Below are 17746 nucleotides of genomic sequence, written 5' to 3' on the forward strand. Positions count from 1 at the left end.
AATTTAGACCCCCTGGATCATATGCTTCCACAATGGTTGCCATTGGTATTTCTCTTTTTCTAAATAGATGAGATCTATGAAAAAGTGAGTGGAAAACTAGTTTCTTATAAAACATGGGACTCCAAGCCGCAATTTATTTTCATTTTCATTCTAGTTTTCTCCCGCCCCAAAACGCCGGATCCCCACCCCTTTTCTCTAAAAACAAAGCATAAAAACCGTTAAATCATTAGCGTTGTAACGCGGATGTTGTGTCCTCTCTTTATCTCTCGATTGCATTTTTCGCTTTCCATCTGTCCATTGGCGATGCCGTAAGCGCCTAGTGGATGGAGAACCGGGCAATATAGTTATCGTAAAGGGGCGTTCAGGGCGGATGGTTGAATCGCAATCGACTCGTCCGGAGATGCAGCGTAGGTAGACAGACAGGACGAGAAGGGACGGGACGCTCAGGGCGGGGAGAAACGAGCGGTTTTGAGTATATGGTTAGGCTGAACACTCCATAAGGCAGTAACGGGCGAAAGATCCATTCGCTTTCTCTTTTTATCAGACTATGTATATGACCCAAAGAGTTGGTTATTAGTTAGCAATATGTTGGATATAAGTTAATGCGCGTGTCGCATCCGTCATCTCCACCACAGTCCACGCAAGTACAAGCACAACCAGGAGCGGAATCGGGACCGGAGCCCGAAGATGATGTAAAATGAATTCACATACCAAGATGGCTCGGCAATAAGAAATTCGGAATCCCTTCTTTAATTCGATACTCGTGCCCGCAGTTGCCACACACCAGCTTGCCCTCCATTACATGTGTTTCAAGCAGGAAGCGGTGCAATTCTTGCAATAGCTCGTCCGTCACGGCGTCACCTTCGGGCTTTGCGGAGGTTATGGAAGTGAAACCGAGCTGTTATGCAAAATATATATAATGGTAAGCCGGGTGTTGTCAGTTGCTTGCGCTTTTCAAATTTCTTATTGGAGGGGGAGGGGGAGCCTCTGTGAAGCTAGGTAGTATTAATAATAAATAAGATGGAGAGAGGTGAAAAGAGAAACGCAAAACATACCTCACCCGCTGTCACCACCAATGCCTCCCAGTCTATGCGCGGTAAGATATTCCGTAGAAAATCTGCTTGGAACTCTGTCTCTTCCTGCTCGAGTTCTGCGTCAGAGAAATGCAAGGGAAAAGCAGCCGGGGAGGCCTTGCACGCCTTGACGGCGCAAGTCAGGAAGTTTGCTGTCAGGATTTTCATGGTGTTGGTTTCTGTCTCTGTGATTTTGTTCTAGCAGGGGCTGGTGGTATATGATTCGAGTGTTGGATGATTATTATATACGCAGCGTACTCAGGTTGCGGTAACTTGTTGTATGGAGTGGAAATTGCTAGAGGAAGGGAAAAAAAAAAGCCAAGCCTCTTATCACTTATCGAGAGACAAGAATGTACGGAGTACATATAAATATACAGGACTATCCAGTTCAACAAGCACCAGCGGGCATAGAACGGATGGGCAAACTACTGCTTAGAGTTAAGAGGAGAGCGAAATAAAATAGGATAGTTGATATTTATCCCAAGGCAGATTAATATGTGTAGAGAAATATGGTGATTAGTTAATACATGTTGAAATAGTTATCAAAACCCCCAACGTCCGTTCCCGCTCGGTAATAAACCACTTGATGAAAGAACATACGAGCAGAAGAAAGAAAATAAATAAATCAAGCAGTATGATCATTCGTGGGAAAGAAGAAAATCAAACTAGCCGGGATATCCATATCAAAGCATAGCGATATCATTAGAAATCACTTAATGCGCACATCAATCGCATCGCGGTCCGCCATATCATTATCGCTGACCATCGAGTCTGGATGAAGCTGGTCACCGTCAAATAACAACTGAACCGTGCGGTGGGAAGGTATATCCCTTTTCTCCCGGAAACTCCTGATTATCGACGAGATATGTGTTTTGTGGCGCACTCTTATCTTCAGATCCTCGATACCAGGACATTTAAGGAAGATGAGGAGAACGTTCTGCTTTTCTTGAGATTCTCGACCCATCTCATCCTTGTCTTCGTCATCGTCGTCGTTGTCGCCGTCATCATATTCGTCCTCATCACTGCCGCCGGACCCACCTTGCGATGCCTTCATCGCCTGGCGTCTCTTTTCCTCGAACAGTTTCTCCGTGACGGCTTCCATGTGAACTTCAAGCCATTCGCTGTCCCGACCATCGTCGTCGCTATCGTTGTAATAATCCCTTATGGGTAGTGGTTGTAGTAGCCCTTTTTCCTTGTCCTCCAGCACTCCTAGGCTCTTGCAGGTCGTCACGTCGAATAATCGTCTGCCCTTCCAGGTCAGGAATACGGAGGCGGTCATGTCATCGTCGAAGCCTTGTCGGCTGCACCAGGCCCGGCGCACGTCACGGAGATCTTGGTTCAGTCGCCGCTGGACGATGAGTGGATTTGTGTTGGGCAGGTCTGAGGTTATGAGGATTCTCACGATGGGTTCTACAAGCTGGCTTTGTCTGTCTGGGGTGTTGCTGGTGGGTTTTGTGGTGTGGTTGAGATTAGGAGACTGAGTTGTTCGGGCGCCTGCTGCCACAGGATCAGGTCCAGCGTTGCCGGCTGAGGCTGCGCGTTGTAGTCGTGCTCTCTCTCGGGCTTTGCGCACTAGCTCGGCGTACTCTTCTTCCTTGTATAGGTCGTCATCGTCATCCTCCTCGTCGTCGAGAGCATGCTTTGGCGCTTGTCTACTGTGTGGTTGAGTAGCTTGTACACTTTGCGACTTCGGCCGTAAAGAACCCGTATCCGATGAATCCAGTTCTATCACTGTTGCGGTTGGAGGTAGTTCATTATTCACTTTCGCAGGAGGATTCTTGACTTGTGTATGCGACATAGTCGTCGCTGGTGCTTGTTGCATTCGTTGCATTGGGCATATCGCCTCCTTGACATCGGCTTGATCTTCCCTGCCCTTCTCACATCCCTCAGAACCCCGGCCGGGACACTTCGTTGATGGTACGCTTTCTTCGCGAGAAATCCGCCGCCGTTTCGATCCTCTTGACTCTTGTGATGGCTGTGGCTCTTGAAACCTGTCGTCCTGCAAATGTTGGCTAGCTTCCTCATTATCTTCATCATCCTCACTCTTCTCATCTACTTCGGGCTTTCTGGAGATAATATCTGTGTAAACTTGCTCGGACCGCCTGTAGAATTCAGCCGACTGGCCTGGATTACTATCCGGTTTCGCCCAGTCTGGCTTCTTGAAGAAAGATCGCATATTTACAGCCCTTGCGGCTTTGCGCGACCATGCGAGTACTCCGTCCTAGAGCTATTGGTGGACACAAGAGTTAGTTAGTAGTGCTTCAGACGTGGGGGACGCTATAGCTTAGGATAAATATAGCTATAATAACTTACCTCGACTAGATTCAGAGTACAATATTCTCACAGAGCCATATCGCAAGTGGGCATACACATAATATTTGCTGGAGTGGTATTTGGAACAAAGCTTTCTTAAAATAAATATCCGTGGCAGCAAGGGATAAACGGCTGTATATATTTATTATTTATGTATATTCAATATTTAGGACGGATGCAGAACGTCAACTCGGCCGCCAAGAAAGAACATGGCGGAGCTTGAGGATTTCTTCCTCTTCACCACAACACAATAAATAACAAATGAAATACGACTCAACTCAACTCTTCCTTCTATAGTCCCGTATACCGCTGGGCTATTCGGCTTCCAACAAACATATACAGTTGTATACTATAAATATCTCCCGCGATGGAAAACGGCTCCGCGTCCGAGGGCAAAGATCCCTCCGCATTCCTCGGCGAAATCACCGGCGCCCCCGTCACAGTGAAGCTGAATTCCGGTGTGGTATACAAAGGTGAGATGCTCGATCCTATTTGATATGCTCTTTTTATCGTACAGTCCATCTAACTATTTGTCTTATGGTTTAGGAGAGCTACAATCCGTCGATGGGTATATGAATATCGCGCTGGAGAAGACTGAGGAATACGTCGATGGAAAACTGAGACGGAGCTATGGCGATGCTTTTGTGAGAGGGAATAATGGTATAGAGACCTTTTCTTTCCTTTTACCGTTTATTTATCATTGATATTTGTAATGTGCTTTTTTTGCTCACTATTTGCTGCGTGGACCAGTCCTGTATATCTCCGCCGATTCATAGGTCCTGTCGTCCTTCGTTGCTTCATATAAGAGAATAATACCTTTACGAAATGATTATGATATATTTACACAAAGCATCCAAGTGGCCTCCTCTTTCCCTTCATCCTTGACGTTACGCAAAGTTCGGTTTTGGTTGTATATTGAAAATGGCTACCTGTGTTGGGCCTGGGGTTATAGGGTCTGCGTATACCGGTGCAAGTTAGGAGCATATGACTTCGAAAAAATACCTGGAGCCAAAGGTCACTGCTATTGCTACTGGTTTATTGCATGCAGATGAGGAATGCAGAATCTATCCCCTTTTCCTAAATACCTGCTTAGCCACTGAGCCCGCGAACGGGGGTCAATTACAGCAAGCGGCACCTCTTCATCAATTATGAATGAATTGATTTCTGATATTTATCATTTAATGAACCGCAACCTCCCTACAGATTAATGGCCGGTGGCTCTTCAATGCAATTTGCATGGCCAGATCTTTTCTATACTCCACAAGGCATCGCCTACCGGCGGCCACTTGAGCAGCTTGGACATTCCCTCCTTGACCCCTGCATTCCAAGCATCTTCACCACAGCGACGTCCAGCGTTGGTGGACTCAGGACTTTTTGTCATCGTCTACTGATTTATTTGAATCGGCATTCAGAAGCAGGAGGTATATGTCCATATATACAGCTTCATGGACAGCTATACTGTCATGATAATTCAACACGTAGAATGGGGTTTAGAAGGAGGATCAGTTCTATAATGCATTAAAACACGATTAATCATATCCGTTCAATTGTGCCATCTAGTTTGTGTTACTATTTGTAGGCAGTCCGACATAAAATATGTCGCGGGACATCTGGAGGGGCAAAAGTTATTCGCTATTTAGTTATATCTCGCCAAGCCCACCATCCGAACAGAAACAATTCGCATTTTGAACCCCTTATAACCAGCCCTCTTACTATACTGATCATAAGTTGCCCTCTATATACCTACCTCCAACCTTTTCGACAATAAAGAAGAGAAAAGAAGTGAATCAAAAAAAGCAAGGAAAAAAAGAGCCGCGATCATGACCCTTGCCGCCATTACCTACACCCGCGGCTCCCTCAGCATTCTCAACCAACTCCTCCTCCCCCACCAAACCACGTATGATCCCCTCCACTCCGCCTGCGATGCCTGGCACGCCATCCATGAAATGCGCGTCCGTGGCGCACCTGCCATCGCCATCGTCGCCGCCCTATCACTCGCCGTGGAGCTAGATGCATTGGCGGCCAATAATCAGCTCTCCCCGGAACCCAAGGAGGTCGAGGTGTTTATTCGGGAGAAATTGGAGTATCTGGTGAGTAGTCGACCGACGGCGGTGAATCTAGCGGAGGCGGCGGGGAGGTTAGGTGGAATTGTTAGTGCTAAGGCGGAGGTGCGGGGAGTTGATGGGAGGGAGGTGGCGGAGGCGTATATTGCGGCTGCCCAGAGGATGTTGGAGGATGATGTAAAGGATAATAGGGCCATTGGGGAGTTTGGAGCCAGATGGGTCTTGGAAAATGGGGTGGCTACGGGGTCAGAGTCAGGGTCGGAGAAGGGGAAGGTTGCGGTGCTCACCCATTGTAATACTGGGTATGTCACGATATGGAAAAGATTTTATTTGCTCTACCAGTTACGAATGCGTTGCTAATATATTATATTTCTATCATACAGCTCCCTTGCTACGGCCGGCTACGGCACAGCCTTAGGTGTCATCCGCTCCCTGCACGCCACCGGCTCCCTCGAGCGTGCCTACTGCACAGAAACCCGCCCGTACAACCAAGGCTCTCGCCTCACCGCCTACGAGCTCGTCCACGACAAAATTCCCGCCACTCTCATCACAGATAACATGGCTGCGGCCCTCCTTGCACGCAATAGGGCAGGCTCAGCAGCAAGTGTGGGCGTAAGTGCCATCATCGTCGGCGCAGACCGCGTGGCCGCCAATGGCGACACGGCGAACAAGATCGGGACGTACGGCTTGGCTGTCCTGGCGAAATATCACGGTGTCAAGTTCCTCGTCGCGGCGCCGCGGACGACGATCGATATGAATACGAAGACCGGTGCAGATATTGTTATTGAGGAACGGCCCAAGCAGGAGGTGACGCGGGTTCGCGGGCCGCGGGCTGGAGAAGAGGTGGATGGACTTAGGGCTATGGAGACCATCACCGTCGCGGCTAATGGGATTGATGTGTGGAATCCGGCGTTTGATGTTACGCCTGCGGCGCTTATTGATGGGATTATCACGGAGGTTGGGGTTGTGGAGAAGGATGCGAGCGGGGCATTTCATCTGGCGCGGATTTTTGAGTGAGGGCGACGTCATTCATTGCCCGGCGTGTTATTTTTTATTGTTGTTCATGTTATCTCCAGTATCTGTCCGATTTTCGGGTTTGGAGTTTGTACTCGACGCGCCACGAGTGCCATCTGAATTTCCGGGCTGTTCGATGGCAGCCAGAAGACTTTCTATTTTCTCCTCCAGACTGGCGAGATGGTGCTCAAGGGCTGAGGCTGTTCTTTCACCACTGTATACCCATAAATATGCATTAGTTTAGATTTTAATATTTTTTCATTGGCCATCAAGGCGTGCAGTTCGTCAATCGAAGTGTCGTCTATGGAGAGGGCTGTACGGACTCTGCGATATCTTTGAATGCCTGTCAAGCTGTGAGAAAGGAATATGGAAGTGAAGGAGATACCAAAAGACCAGAAGGGAAACCCGGGGGCTAATATTTACCTGAGCGAGATGGGACTCGGGGGACTGATCCCTATCAGTAGCCGTAGTCTCGTTTGTCGGCATGGTGGTGATACTCTCGCGCTAGGATATAGACAAGATCTGTTGCAACTGTATCTCCGTCACCTCTCGCGATGGTTGTTTTCGAAGCGGAACACAGAAGCTGACCCGGGGAATCACATGATCCGTAATAATACGGTACTGATACCTAACATGCGCGATTACGTCATCGCCAAGACATTTCCCCAGTTAGGAAATTCCAACAGCAGCGGTTGTTTTTTATCGGTTTGTTGTACGGAGTAAGTTAGTTATTATTTAACTATACAAAACGAAGAACAACAATTTATTTTATATATTTATTATTTTAAACTCTAGAGAACTGTTGATTGTCCCAAGACACAACATTCTAATCTAATCTCTCTGTATAAGACAATCAATTGAAATCCGTACTCTCATCTACTAGCCGTGGTCCCTCACAACAACTGCTGTTCGCCTTTGCCCCTTAAATATCTCCCGGCGCGCGGAGGCCAGCTGGCCGTTCACTTATCGCAACGTGGTTATACTTATATATACATTACTTCGATCTCGAACAATCCACCATCCGCTTCCAACCACATATGACTCTTGGCTCTTTGGCTATTTAACCCTCTCGATATCCCATTGTGCTACAAAAGATATACATATTCTCCTTTGCCGCCCGTATCGTCACCGGCAAGCAAACGAGAAGCTCCCTTTAACACCCTCACAATGGTATGCGACAAGATGCCCTTACTCTACGACCTCTCTAATGAGTACTAGTAATAATAATAATAATAATAATAATAATAATAATTATATATAGGTCCAAACCCCTCAACAACGTCGCGCAAATGAGCGCTTCGCCAAACTCGAAGCTGCAAAGCGCGGTAAGCCGGAGGCCGTTGTCAAGTCGAAGCCGAAACCGAAGTCCCCCGTGCCTGTTGGTTGGGTTGGTACGTGTTGCTTTTATTTACATATATAGTTTGATTAGGGAATGATTACTGACACATATTTGTGGTTGTAATAATAGTCGTCCTCGCCTTCGTCGTGTGCGGCGGGATGCTTTTCGAGCTCGCCAGGGTGGTGCCAGAGATCTGGGCGGCGATTTCGGCCTTTGTAACAAAGTGGACGAGTTAAGGATTGAATGGAAACAATCGAAATGTTTATTCTTAAGGGTTTGCGCTCGAATTCGTATGAATTCGTATCTCTCTTAAACAGTATGTGGATCGCCTCGCCTCGCCTCGTCTCTATCCACACCCGAAACCCCATCCGACTCCGTTCGCGTAGTTTGTCTAAACGAGGGGCTCTTCCTTCTCTCCAGTTCTCGGATACCAGTCGCGTCGTGGATTGCATTGTGCCCAGCGCCTCATTCCATAATGGGCCAATACCCCTCATGGATTCCCCTATGGATTTTCCATGCCTTCTTATGTCCGTGGCTTGCTACAAGTTTTTACGTTTTGAGTTCTGTGTATTTCTTGTTATATATGTATATCAAAATCTTCTTCACTTGGGCGCCTGCGTTGTTGCTCCCTGACTGATGCTTTGGTCTGCTTAGTTGAAATGTGAGGAAGGGCGTTGCATTATTTCTGACATGTACCTGTGTTATTAGTTAATTTCGCTGTATCTGTCTCATTATTTATCAATTGTCTGTATACCTGCGTAACTATTTTCTGTATCCATATGTGTCGGTGCGGGAATGGAATGTCCTGTTTATAACTTTTAGGTATTAAGTGAGGTATTGACCATGGTCTCCTTGAGTCTTGAATATCATCATGTATGTCATCTAAATTATGCATCCGGATATGCCTGCTATATACCTAAGGTACCCGTATCTTTATAGACATGCAAACACCAAACCTTCCAAAAGTGCAATAGCTATGAAAACTAGGAACGTGTTTATGAAACCTGAGCCTCATGTGCATTAACACCAGCACCAGAGCTGGCAGCTGCATCATCTTTCTTTTTCTTAGAGGATGATGAAGTTTTCTTTTTCTTCTTCCGCTTTACCTCCACTCCGCCCTCGCTGGCTTCGCCGCCAGGAACTACCGGGTTCCCGGCAATACCAGCCGGAGCTGCACGGGCAGCCATGGAGCCTGGTGTTAGAGGTCTCTCGCCACCGGTACCCTCCTTTTGCTTCGTCTTAGCCTTCACCCTAGCATCATCCTGGTCCATCTTCTTCTTCTTCTTCTTCCGCTTAACAAGTGTACCCTCCGGTGGCACGCCATGCGCCTCTACCCGGTCCGCCGCACGCTGCATCTCTAACCTCAACCTCTCAATCTCTAGCATCGCCTTCGCCATCTCCGCTTCTTCTGCTTCCCGGCGCTCGATATCGTGTATACTCAAGCCCGGTGCTGCTGGTCCAGATCCCCCCGGTCCGCTAGCTTCGTCGAGAGAAAGATTGGATAGGCCGCTCGAATCGACTTCGAGGAGGGAGCGTTTAATTTTGGGTTTTTCCGCCGTTGCGGTGGTTAATGTTAGGCCTCCCGTGGATGCGGCACGTCCGTCACTAATAGTTATGGTTTCATCACCTAGTATTTCTACCTTTTTGGGTTTTGAGTGGGCCTTTTTGGGTCGTCCCTCTCCTCTTCTGATTGCTGATGGTAACGTTGCTTTGCTGCTTTCAATGGCTAGGTCAATAATTGGGATGGAATCAATATCCAGCTCTTCGCCATTAGAAGTGCGAAGGACTTGGTGAAAGGGTGTGGACGTTCCTGATGACCCCTCGTCGTGTCCAATGTAAAACGGATCGTCTTTGTTACGATCCCTGCGCTCAGCACGGCGTCGGGCTTTGGCTTCGGCACTTTCGGCAAAATCGTCTGTCATATTCTGGTAGGATGTCTGCGTGATGTTAGGTGTTGTGGATTCTTTGGTGTAGGACTGTTGTTTGGTGCTGACGAGGTCCGGGACGTAGTAAAAGTCTCGGAAGTCATCTTGATCGGATATACCCAGCCAGCCGTTTTCTGACTCTGTTAAGATGTAGTGGAGTCTGTCGTTTAGAGGTTTGTCTAGATCGAGGTTTTCGGGCTGGGGGACTTTCTTCTGGGCGCCTACGGCGACGGGATTAAGTTCAATACCAGCAAATAAGCTCGGAATAGCTGATGAGATGAGAAGTGGAGCATCGCTGCTCTCGGTGTCCTGGGAAGAGATGGCCTCTGCGGTGAGGCGGAGGAGTTCAAGAAATTCAATAGCGCGTTCCTGAACATCCAGGTCGGGGTGAGAAGATAGTTTTTCAAGAAAATCAGTGATTCGTGCTAGAACAAGCGAAACCTCGGTTTGTCTTGAAGAATCCCAACCATAAGACTTCGATGTTAGGGAAACGAAGAGCTTAGGTATGGCCTGAAGATATGACGACAAAACAGTACCGGGTAGATAGAGATTCGAGGGATGAAGCAAGGACGTCAGGGTGCGATCGGGGACCTCTAGGTACTCTGCATACTCCCCCACTATCCAAGCAACAAATTCGAGGATGTCTGTACAAGTAGCGCTGGCGACAGGGAAGAGTGTCTCTCGATTATCCATCAATATCAACAATTCTGCGGCTCGGGTGGCTTCGGGCCTCACGCTCTTTACCCGTACAGCGACATTGCGCAGTTCGTATCCAATCCGACCCGCAACGCCCCCTTTCTGAGAATGGAGTTCTGGCAAGTCTGTACCGGTTGGTGGTGGCACAAGGCGAACCAACTGGACAAGAACGTCAACGTACCATTCGAAGTCTACAATCGATGAATATGTATCACGTGAACAGATATCTAGTATTCGGTGAAGGACTTCGTTGCGGTAGTGGTTGGGTAGGGCAAGTACGGATTCATTTCTCTTGTTGGTTGACTGCAGCTGCTCCTCTGGATCGTCTCCGTCGATATCGGCCGAGGGAGTTAACACAGCAGGTATGGTAGAAATAACCTGTACATCATCCGTTGGTGCTGGGGACATTTGGAGTTGGGTGATTAGCCTGGAGACAACTGCGTGTAAGGAATCACTGGACACCATGCCAGAAACGAGTTCGAGCGCCTGCAACCGGATGGAAATATCATTGTCATCTAAACAGTCCATGATGACATCTTGCTGCATGGCAACCAACGTTGGGTGCGAGGCCACAATCCTGTTAAATGCAAGAAGTGCGACGTATTTTACTACAAATGGTTAGATATAGTATACTTTTCTAGAACGGAAATCAATCTTACAATTGGGATCGCCTTCCATGACAATCATGCCTCGAAGTTTCTCCACGCAGAGATTAGCGATCTCCTCTCCTTCCCGCACACCTTCAGCGCCATCTAGGATGCCACCTTGGATTACCCCATTTATACATTCGTAAAGCAAAGACATCGCTGTCGTCGTTTGAATGATATTAGTCAAAGGTCGGAGGAGCTTTCGAACTAACCGTGGCTCCAGAGGTGTCAATGTTGCAAACTAGGGTCTAGAGTTAGCTGCAGCGTCCATGGTGCGAAACCGCGAGCGGAGCGGGTAAAGCCTACCAGTTTGATAATTTTGATGGCCATCCAATTATTCCCACCATCAACCAAAAGGTCAAATAGTCGCGGAGCCAGGGGAAGGAAGTCTTGGGGACGTCTCCAGCCCAATTCACAGACAACATTGATGACAGCTGCGGTAACACTGCTATCCTCTTGCTCATCCATCAAGCGCTCTTTGATTTTTGGCCAAGCAATCCGAAAAGCTTCTGGATAGACCAGGGAAAGCCGGTAGAGGTTAACCACCGCTTTCTTTCGAACGGCAGGATGGGAATGGGACAGACGGGGTAGCACATCTGTCAACAAAGATAGAGCTAGGGAGGGAGAAATTATATGGGGTAGCGTGAGGAGGGGTAATGACATCGTCGGAACCAGAGGAGAGACCATATCCTAAATAATGAATAACGTCAGACATATGTTCCTCTTTACTAAAGGTACATCGTAAATGTCCTTTACCTACCTTCTTCAATAGATTGGTAGCTAACATGAGAACTTCTGTATCTGGGCGGAAACTCTGCACGGCTCCTAGGTAGCCGACGCGCTTCTGTGGATATTTCGCCGATGACATGACTTCAAGCACGTGGAATGCAGCCCAAGACATATCATATCCGAACATTTCCAGGTATATTAATTTCAGGAGAGCGGTTGCCTTTTTATCTTTTGGAAACAGTCAATCCTGATGCTCGCTTCGGTTGATAGCTGATGAGGCAACAAACCCATGTCCTGCGACTTCACCTCAACCCGGCATTCCTTAATGCTGTTTTGAATATATTCTACCTCATTCCCCTTGTGATTCCGCAGACCTCGAATGAGGTCGTAAAGTGATTTCTCGAACCTATGACATTGCATGAAATGTTAGTTTTAAGGGTTCTCTATGGCATCATTTGACCGGGGGGGGTGGGGGAAGCTATCAGACATGGTAGTTAGTTGGAAGATATAAACCGCCTGAACTTGAAAAAATCACTTCGGAATACAGAGTCTAAAGATCTAGCACTCCGCTCTATATTGTAGGTGTGTGGTGCCTGGAGCGCCGCTATCGAATCTTCGAGGTGGGATGTGAGTGGAGTGACATGATTCAAGCCTGTATGTCTCTGTAGAGGACAAATCCGCCAAAACCAAGGTAAATCGGGGTTTGAAGAATATCAAGATTCGTTATATGCCAGTAACCCAAACAGAACTCTCTGCACGTTGCTGAAGCTGTGATCCGGGTATGTGCTAGGTTGTAGCCGTAGTGGTTGATGGTGAGGGAGGGTCAGTTAGTTAACCTAGTAAATAACTAGTCGGAGACGTCACATCACATCACATCACAGGGTTGGTTAGTAAGAACCAGGGTCGTCGGACGCCCGCCCGCATCTTAACCTCAACTTCAACCTCATCTTCCTGGTCTCGACAACGCCTCATCAAATACCCTCGTTCTTCCGAGGACCTTTCCTATCTTCGAAGATATTACCTATTGTGATGTTATCGAGCCAATGCTGCATTTGTTACTCTGTACATCACTTCGCATCTAGACTTGTACATGTACATTACATACAACCAGAGAGCGGATATCCCTTTGGGTAAGTAACGAGCTCTACTCAACCCAAACAGCCACCAAGCTATATTACATCAGTCAATCATGATAGAATTACTATAGACTAACGACCCAATCCCTCAGACAGCCATAATGACCTCATCGCTACCGCTGGATTTGCAAATGGCGTTGAACTCCCCTGATCCGCGTGCTGTCCTTCGTCTATCACAACAAACCCAATCATTCCTAAAAAGCCATCCTGTGCAACAGCCTTCCTTTCCCTTTTCCGTGTTTGCGACTGCAGAGACACCTGAATTATGGTTAACTTACGAACAATTGCTTCTGGCTTGCTTGAGGATACGTGATGATGAATCCGCGCGCCAATGCTTGGAACGGCTATCAAAACGCTTTGGACCCGCCAATGAACGCATCATGGCACTGAAAGGCGTCTACGAGGAAGCACTTGCGAAAGACCAAGATGCCCTCGAAGAAATCCTTACAGGTTACGAAAAAGTGCTTGGCGAGAACCCAGTGAATGTGGTTCGTGTACTTCCATTACTCCGATTGTGCGATGCCTCGAGCAGTGAAACTGATATCTAGAGGTAGCCAATTTTGAAACGGCGAATTGCCCTCCTACGATCTATGTCGCGGTCAGCGGATGCTATATCCGCTCTAGTAGATTTCCTCGATGTATTCCCCACGGACGCAGAGGCGTGGTGTGAACTTGCCGATCTATACCAAACCCAGGGAATGGACATGCAGGCTATATTTTGTTTGGAGGAAGCCCTTTTGGTAGTACCAAATGCGTGGAACGTAAGACTAAGACATTGTCTTTTCAGTTGTGAACGAACGAGACCTGACAGCGCGGTAACTAACCCGTCTCTATCCAGCTCCATGCAAGGCTAGGCGAAGTGGAGTACATCGCATCGACTTCATCGGACAACCAAGAGACGACCCTGAAACTCCTGGCCGATTCCGTACGCCGGTTTTGTCGAAGTATTGAGCTGTGTGATGATTATCTTCGTGGCTATTACGGACTTAAATTGGTATGGATTCTTTTTTTATTTAAGCATCGTCCCTACCATGCTGATCCATACCCGCCAGAGTACCACCCGCCTTTTGGATAAACAATCGGCAAAGTCCGCTACGCAAACGAAAAATATTGATGTTGGCCTGCCCACGCAAGAGACACTCACGAAGCTACAAGCGCTATCGACCAGAAAACTACGCGAGATCGTACAATCGAGGTCGGCCGATATCAAAAGTTGGGAGAGGAACCAGAGCGAGCTAATTGCTGCCCAAGAATTGCTTGATCGGGAGGATAAGTAAGGGGAAAAGGTAGCGGTGGGTGTGGCCTACACCGTATCCTTTTTCATCTTTCCACTATTCTTTCCACCCGGCATCTCAGCCGCATGCTAGATATGAATGAAAGCCTCGCGAAGTTGGACCTATCCATACCCTTGAACTGTTATGATCCTTGACATGATCCAGCTGCCAATACCCACCTTCCACCCGCTGCGGCCCGAAAGGATAATGATTCACTTGCCGACGATTAAATTAACTGGAAGCATCGGAACACGACAGATATTCTAGATCCCTGTTCATTAAGAACCAACGCGCGAAAGCCGACGAAAGTGTACCAATATAACGTCATACTTTTAATGCCTGTTCAACCTTTCTTCTCTTGCCTTGTTCTTTCATGTTATCTACAGTTATATTTATCAAACGCGTTGAACGAAGGCAAGCGCGTTGAATTTACATTTGTATTTTTATTTCATCTTGGATTATTTTATTTTATTTTATTCGCAGTTATCTTGTCATTCAGCCACTATTTCCAACGCAACCCAGCTGCTGACAGTTCACGTAATAACTTCATAACGTTTGTCTACCTGATACATATCGGATTGTTATGTTTCGATACTGAGGTCCTCCCTTCCATTGGCTCTTCAAGAGAGATGCCTTACGACTAGTGCGCCTGGATTGGGCAGGAAGGAAGACGTGGCACCAAGCAGTTTGACATTCTACTTTTGCTTCCTCTAGCTGCCAATTTTCCTCCCGCCTCCTCCCATGTGGAACAGAGGACCAAGGAAGCACAAGGACGGTAACAAGGGAACCAAGCGGGGCTTTCGACTGTAGCTCCAAATATGCTAAATTCAGGAGGGTCTCAGGGGACTTATGATGCGCATGAATGTAAGTGCATGATAAAAGGATTGGTTTGGTCGATTGGTTACATTCTTTTTTAAAAAGAGAGTATATTCATCGACTGCCATGCTTCCTTCTCGCTTTCCTCACCGCTTCTCACATACCGCGTCGACTGCTAATGGATGATTTGACGGAGAAGGTGATGGATGATGCAAGCCACCCAATCCACTGCTTGACTCGGGATGGATGAATTGTTTAATTTGTTCGCAATTGGGGCAGATTACCAGGTTGGTCTGCGCTAGCTAGCGATTGTTATTGGGGTGCGGGCTCTGGAGCAGATCGTTCAATGAAGGGGTAACTAAATCTACATTCCAAACTCAAAAATTTCGGAGAACGATACTCCGCGCGTTTTGTGTCAATTTCTGCTGAATATGATGTCTCCGGGAACTAGGCAGTTGGGCGGACCTTGTCTTATCAATTAGTCTCGTTTCTGTTTGTCGAACTCGGATTCGATTTCAACCTTCGATTTCGGTCTTTGCCGGAAAATTGGCTCGACAACCGGCCTTGAAAACAGCAGACTTGTTGACCCATTTTGGGCTTTGGTATATTTCATGATATATCTGACCCTGGGGTGATTTTCTGCCATGGATAACCCTCTCGGTACCGCACTGGACTCCGCCGGACGCCGCTGGACCGGACGACAGGATTCGCTATCAGATTCTCACTCATTCACTTTTCATTCTCAGAGACTTAAGACATCGTTTAGCATTTACTTATCAATCTTCCCGTTGCATCTGTGCTTGTATGCACTCATACGTACAGAGACATGGCTTCTCTTCGTCCTCCTCCCCCGGGTCTAGCGAGAACAAATGACAAAGGACACCCACCGCATCACCCTGCTATGACAATTTACGATAGCGGCCAAAGTCTATCCCATTCATTCGACAACTCTCACCATTAGACTGCGTCCCCTCAGCCTTTTGGCCGTTGGGCTGACTCCCTGTCCGCTTATCTCTTGGGATCCGGCCGGCCAGAGATTCCTGCCTGAGTCTATGTTTTGATTAATCATGCTATAGGCCGGCTCTGACCCTAACTCTGGGCAGCCAGACGCCTTTTGGGCAATGATGATAAGGGAAGAAAGGAAATAAAACCACATTGTCCATCATCATTTCTTCATTTCCCATTCGTTCTCACTGTACTATCTAGCGAGCTGTCAGCGTACCGCATGTGTGTCTGTACGTGATTGACTCCTTGCGATCTGGGATGGGCTAGGCACGGCAGAGAGCGGAGTGGGTGTACGATATCCTGCGGTAAGTACGATTTAATGTAGGAGGCTTATTTAGGATAACTTTGATGTTTCTGACGAAAAGGTTTGAGCGATGACAAGTCGGTTTAACTACTACGCGTGAAGTGGAGCGCCTGAGGTCTGGAAGGACTAAGGAAGACAGGAAGAGGGGCGATTTAAATATTGAAAAGGCCCGAGCCTCGTTGGGTGGAGGGAGAGCGCCCGTTGTATGACCGGACTTCCAACAGACGGGGGATCTGGGTCTGTTCTTTGACGATCTTTCTATTATTTTATATTCCTTTTTAACTAAATTCCCAAACTCAGAGCTTCCTCTTATTTAGATGCAGAAGATCTGCAGCAGTGGATGAATATATTATTACACATTAAAATCTCCCTTTTAAACGAGTGGGATTTCCGTGCTAATAATCATCAGCGTGGCACAAACATCGTCTCACGAAGGAAGAAAAAGAAAAAGGAACCAATATCTGTCAACTAGCAAGCCACAGCGGAAGCATTAGGGTTGGTTAACAATGCGATGACAATACAACGCACTGTTTGCCTCATCTCAGGTCCCACCGTGGTCCGGTCAATTAGTTGCCTTCTCCCATTTATGCTCGAGACAACTACGTGGAGGGAGGAGACAGTAAGGGGGATTTCTAAAAAAACGACCTGCTCTTTGTGCATAAAGGATAGATATGGCTTTGAAAGGGCAATGTTGCATTTTACCTCCCACAAACAGTGTCAAAATAAGTTAAAATTGCAAAGTGCGCGGTATATCGGATGTACCCCGCAAGTCACCGGCCACGCAGCTACCAGTGAGAACGGAACCTCAAAGTGAAGCGGGAGGTACATGTATGTATGTATGTACATTATTATTACATGTAACGTAGTTACAGTACATACACTATTATTAGTACATTCCTCAGGCCAACAACACAACGTCGTCCTCAAAGCTGCTGCTGGACTTCTCGTTCTTCCCGGCGAAGGCCACTACTCACATCAGCAGAAAGAGGATGACGACATGTAAGTTAGCCCGCAGCAGGCTACTGATTTTCTGCAGTAACTAACGCGTAGTTAGTAAGTCAATATCGCCCAACAAAGGCGCTGGATTGCGGATGGATTTTGCGGGAAGCCAGACATATAAAAAAGGAACCACCACGTTAACTTACGTTACGCAGTTGAGTTGAGAATCCCTCCTGGCTGAAACTGCTCTCAAGCACAAGGACGTTGTTCTCTTTACGTTACTGATGCTGAGTCTAGATCTCAATGGGGTTTCTCCTTTTCTCCTTTTCTCCCCATTTTATTTAAAACCACGGAACGGTTGGTTATCGGGCTATTCGATACCCTACATATCTCATCAGGCACTGGATGCAGATGCAGACACAGACAGCCTCACAGAACGCGCCAGGGAATAAAATCTAAGCCATTTCCACAAG

At 47.4% G+C, this 17746-nt stretch overlaps 9 protein-coding genes across 9 annotated transcripts; 4 read left to right on the forward strand and 5 right to left on the reverse strand.

Annotated features, from left to right (window-relative positions):
* Positions 1–218: 218 nt before the first annotated feature.
* BDCG_03853 (adoMet-dependent tRNA methyltransferase complex subunit Trm112) lies at positions 219–1241 on the reverse strand (the record flags this gene model as incomplete). Its single annotated transcript, XM_045419520.1, has 3 exons — positions 219–316; positions 712–898; positions 1056–1241. The coding sequence occupies 3 exons, from the start codon at positions 1239–1241 to the stop codon at positions 219–221; spliced, it is 471 nt and encodes a 156-aa protein (XP_045275801.1).
* A 541-nt stretch (positions 1242–1782) lies between these two features.
* BDCG_03854 (uncharacterized protein) lies at positions 1783–3249 on the reverse strand (the record flags this gene model as incomplete). Its single annotated transcript, XM_045419521.1, has 1 exon — positions 1783–3249. One exon carries the CDS (start codon positions 3247–3249, stop codon positions 1783–1785), a length of 1467 nt encoding a protein of 488 aa, XP_045275802.1.
* Positions 3250–3753: 504 nt separating this feature from the next.
* Positions 3754–4090, forward strand: BDCG_03855 (U6 snRNA-associated Sm-like protein LSm6; the record flags this gene model as incomplete). The annotated part of the gene is made up of 2 exons (XM_045419522.1): positions 3754–3859; positions 3933–4090. The coding sequence occupies 2 exons, from the start codon at positions 3754–3756 to the stop codon at positions 4088–4090; spliced, it is 264 nt and encodes an 87-aa protein (XP_045275803.1).
* An 846-nt stretch (positions 4091–4936) lies between these two features.
* BDCG_03856 (methylthioribose-1-phosphate isomerase) lies at positions 4937–7159 on the forward strand. The gene is made up of 2 exons (XM_045419523.1): positions 4937–5751; positions 5833–7159. Exons 1-2 carry the CDS (start codon positions 5207–5209, stop codon positions 6464–6466), a joined length of 1179 nt encoding a protein of 392 aa, XP_045275804.1. The 5' UTR covers positions 4937–5206; the 3' UTR covers positions 6467–7159.
* Positions 6494–6949, reverse strand: BDCG_16789 (uncharacterized protein; the record flags this gene model as incomplete). Its single annotated transcript, XM_045425987.1, has 3 exons — positions 6494–6677; positions 6787–6806; positions 6887–6949. 3 exons carry the CDS (start codon positions 6947–6949, stop codon positions 6494–6496), a joined length of 267 nt encoding a protein of 88 aa, XP_045280641.1.
* Positions 7160–7630: 471 nt separating the features above from the next.
* Positions 7631–8038, forward strand: BDCG_03857 (uncharacterized protein; the record flags this gene model as incomplete). The annotated part of the gene is made up of 3 exons (XM_045419524.1): positions 7631–7633; positions 7725–7854; positions 7932–8038. 3 exons carry the CDS (start codon positions 7631–7633, stop codon positions 8036–8038), a joined length of 240 nt encoding a protein of 79 aa, XP_045275805.1.
* A 348-nt stretch (positions 8039–8386) lies between these two features.
* Positions 8387–12679, reverse strand: BDCG_03858 (AP-3 complex subunit delta). Its single transcript, XM_045419525.1, has 6 exons — positions 12287–12679; positions 12087–12205; positions 11831–12027; positions 11377–11760; positions 11083–11311; positions 8387–11031 (listed from the first exon to the last, which is right to left on the reverse strand). Coding segments are annotated over exons 1-6 (3165 nt in total). The 5' UTR covers positions 12289–12679; the 3' UTR covers positions 8387–8797.
* Positions 12680–12704: 25 nt separating this feature from the next.
* BDCG_03859 (tetratricopeptide repeat domain-containing protein) lies at positions 12705–17215 on the forward strand. The gene is made up of 5 exons (XM_045419526.1): positions 12705–12929; positions 13028–13423; positions 13490–13696; positions 13774–13929; positions 13988–17215. Exons 2-5 carry the CDS (start codon positions 13037–13039, stop codon positions 14210–14212), a joined length of 975 nt encoding a protein of 324 aa, XP_045275807.1. The 5' UTR covers positions 12705–12929; positions 13028–13036; the 3' UTR covers positions 14213–17215.
* On the reverse strand, positions 15541–15853 carry BDCG_03860 (uncharacterized protein; the record flags this gene model as incomplete). Its single annotated transcript, XM_045419527.1, has 2 exons — positions 15541–15735; positions 15842–15853. The coding sequence occupies 2 exons, from the start codon at positions 15851–15853 to the stop codon at positions 15541–15543; spliced, it is 207 nt and encodes a 68-aa protein (XP_045275808.1).
* Positions 17216–17746: the final 531 nt, after the last annotated feature.

This window comes from Blastomyces dermatitidis, assembly GCF_000003525.1.
Source record: "Blastomyces dermatitidis ER-3 genomic scaffold supercont1.3, whole genome shotgun sequence".
Lineage (NCBI taxonomy): Eukaryota > Fungi > Ascomycota > Eurotiomycetes > Onygenales > Ajellomycetaceae > Blastomyces > Blastomyces dermatitidis.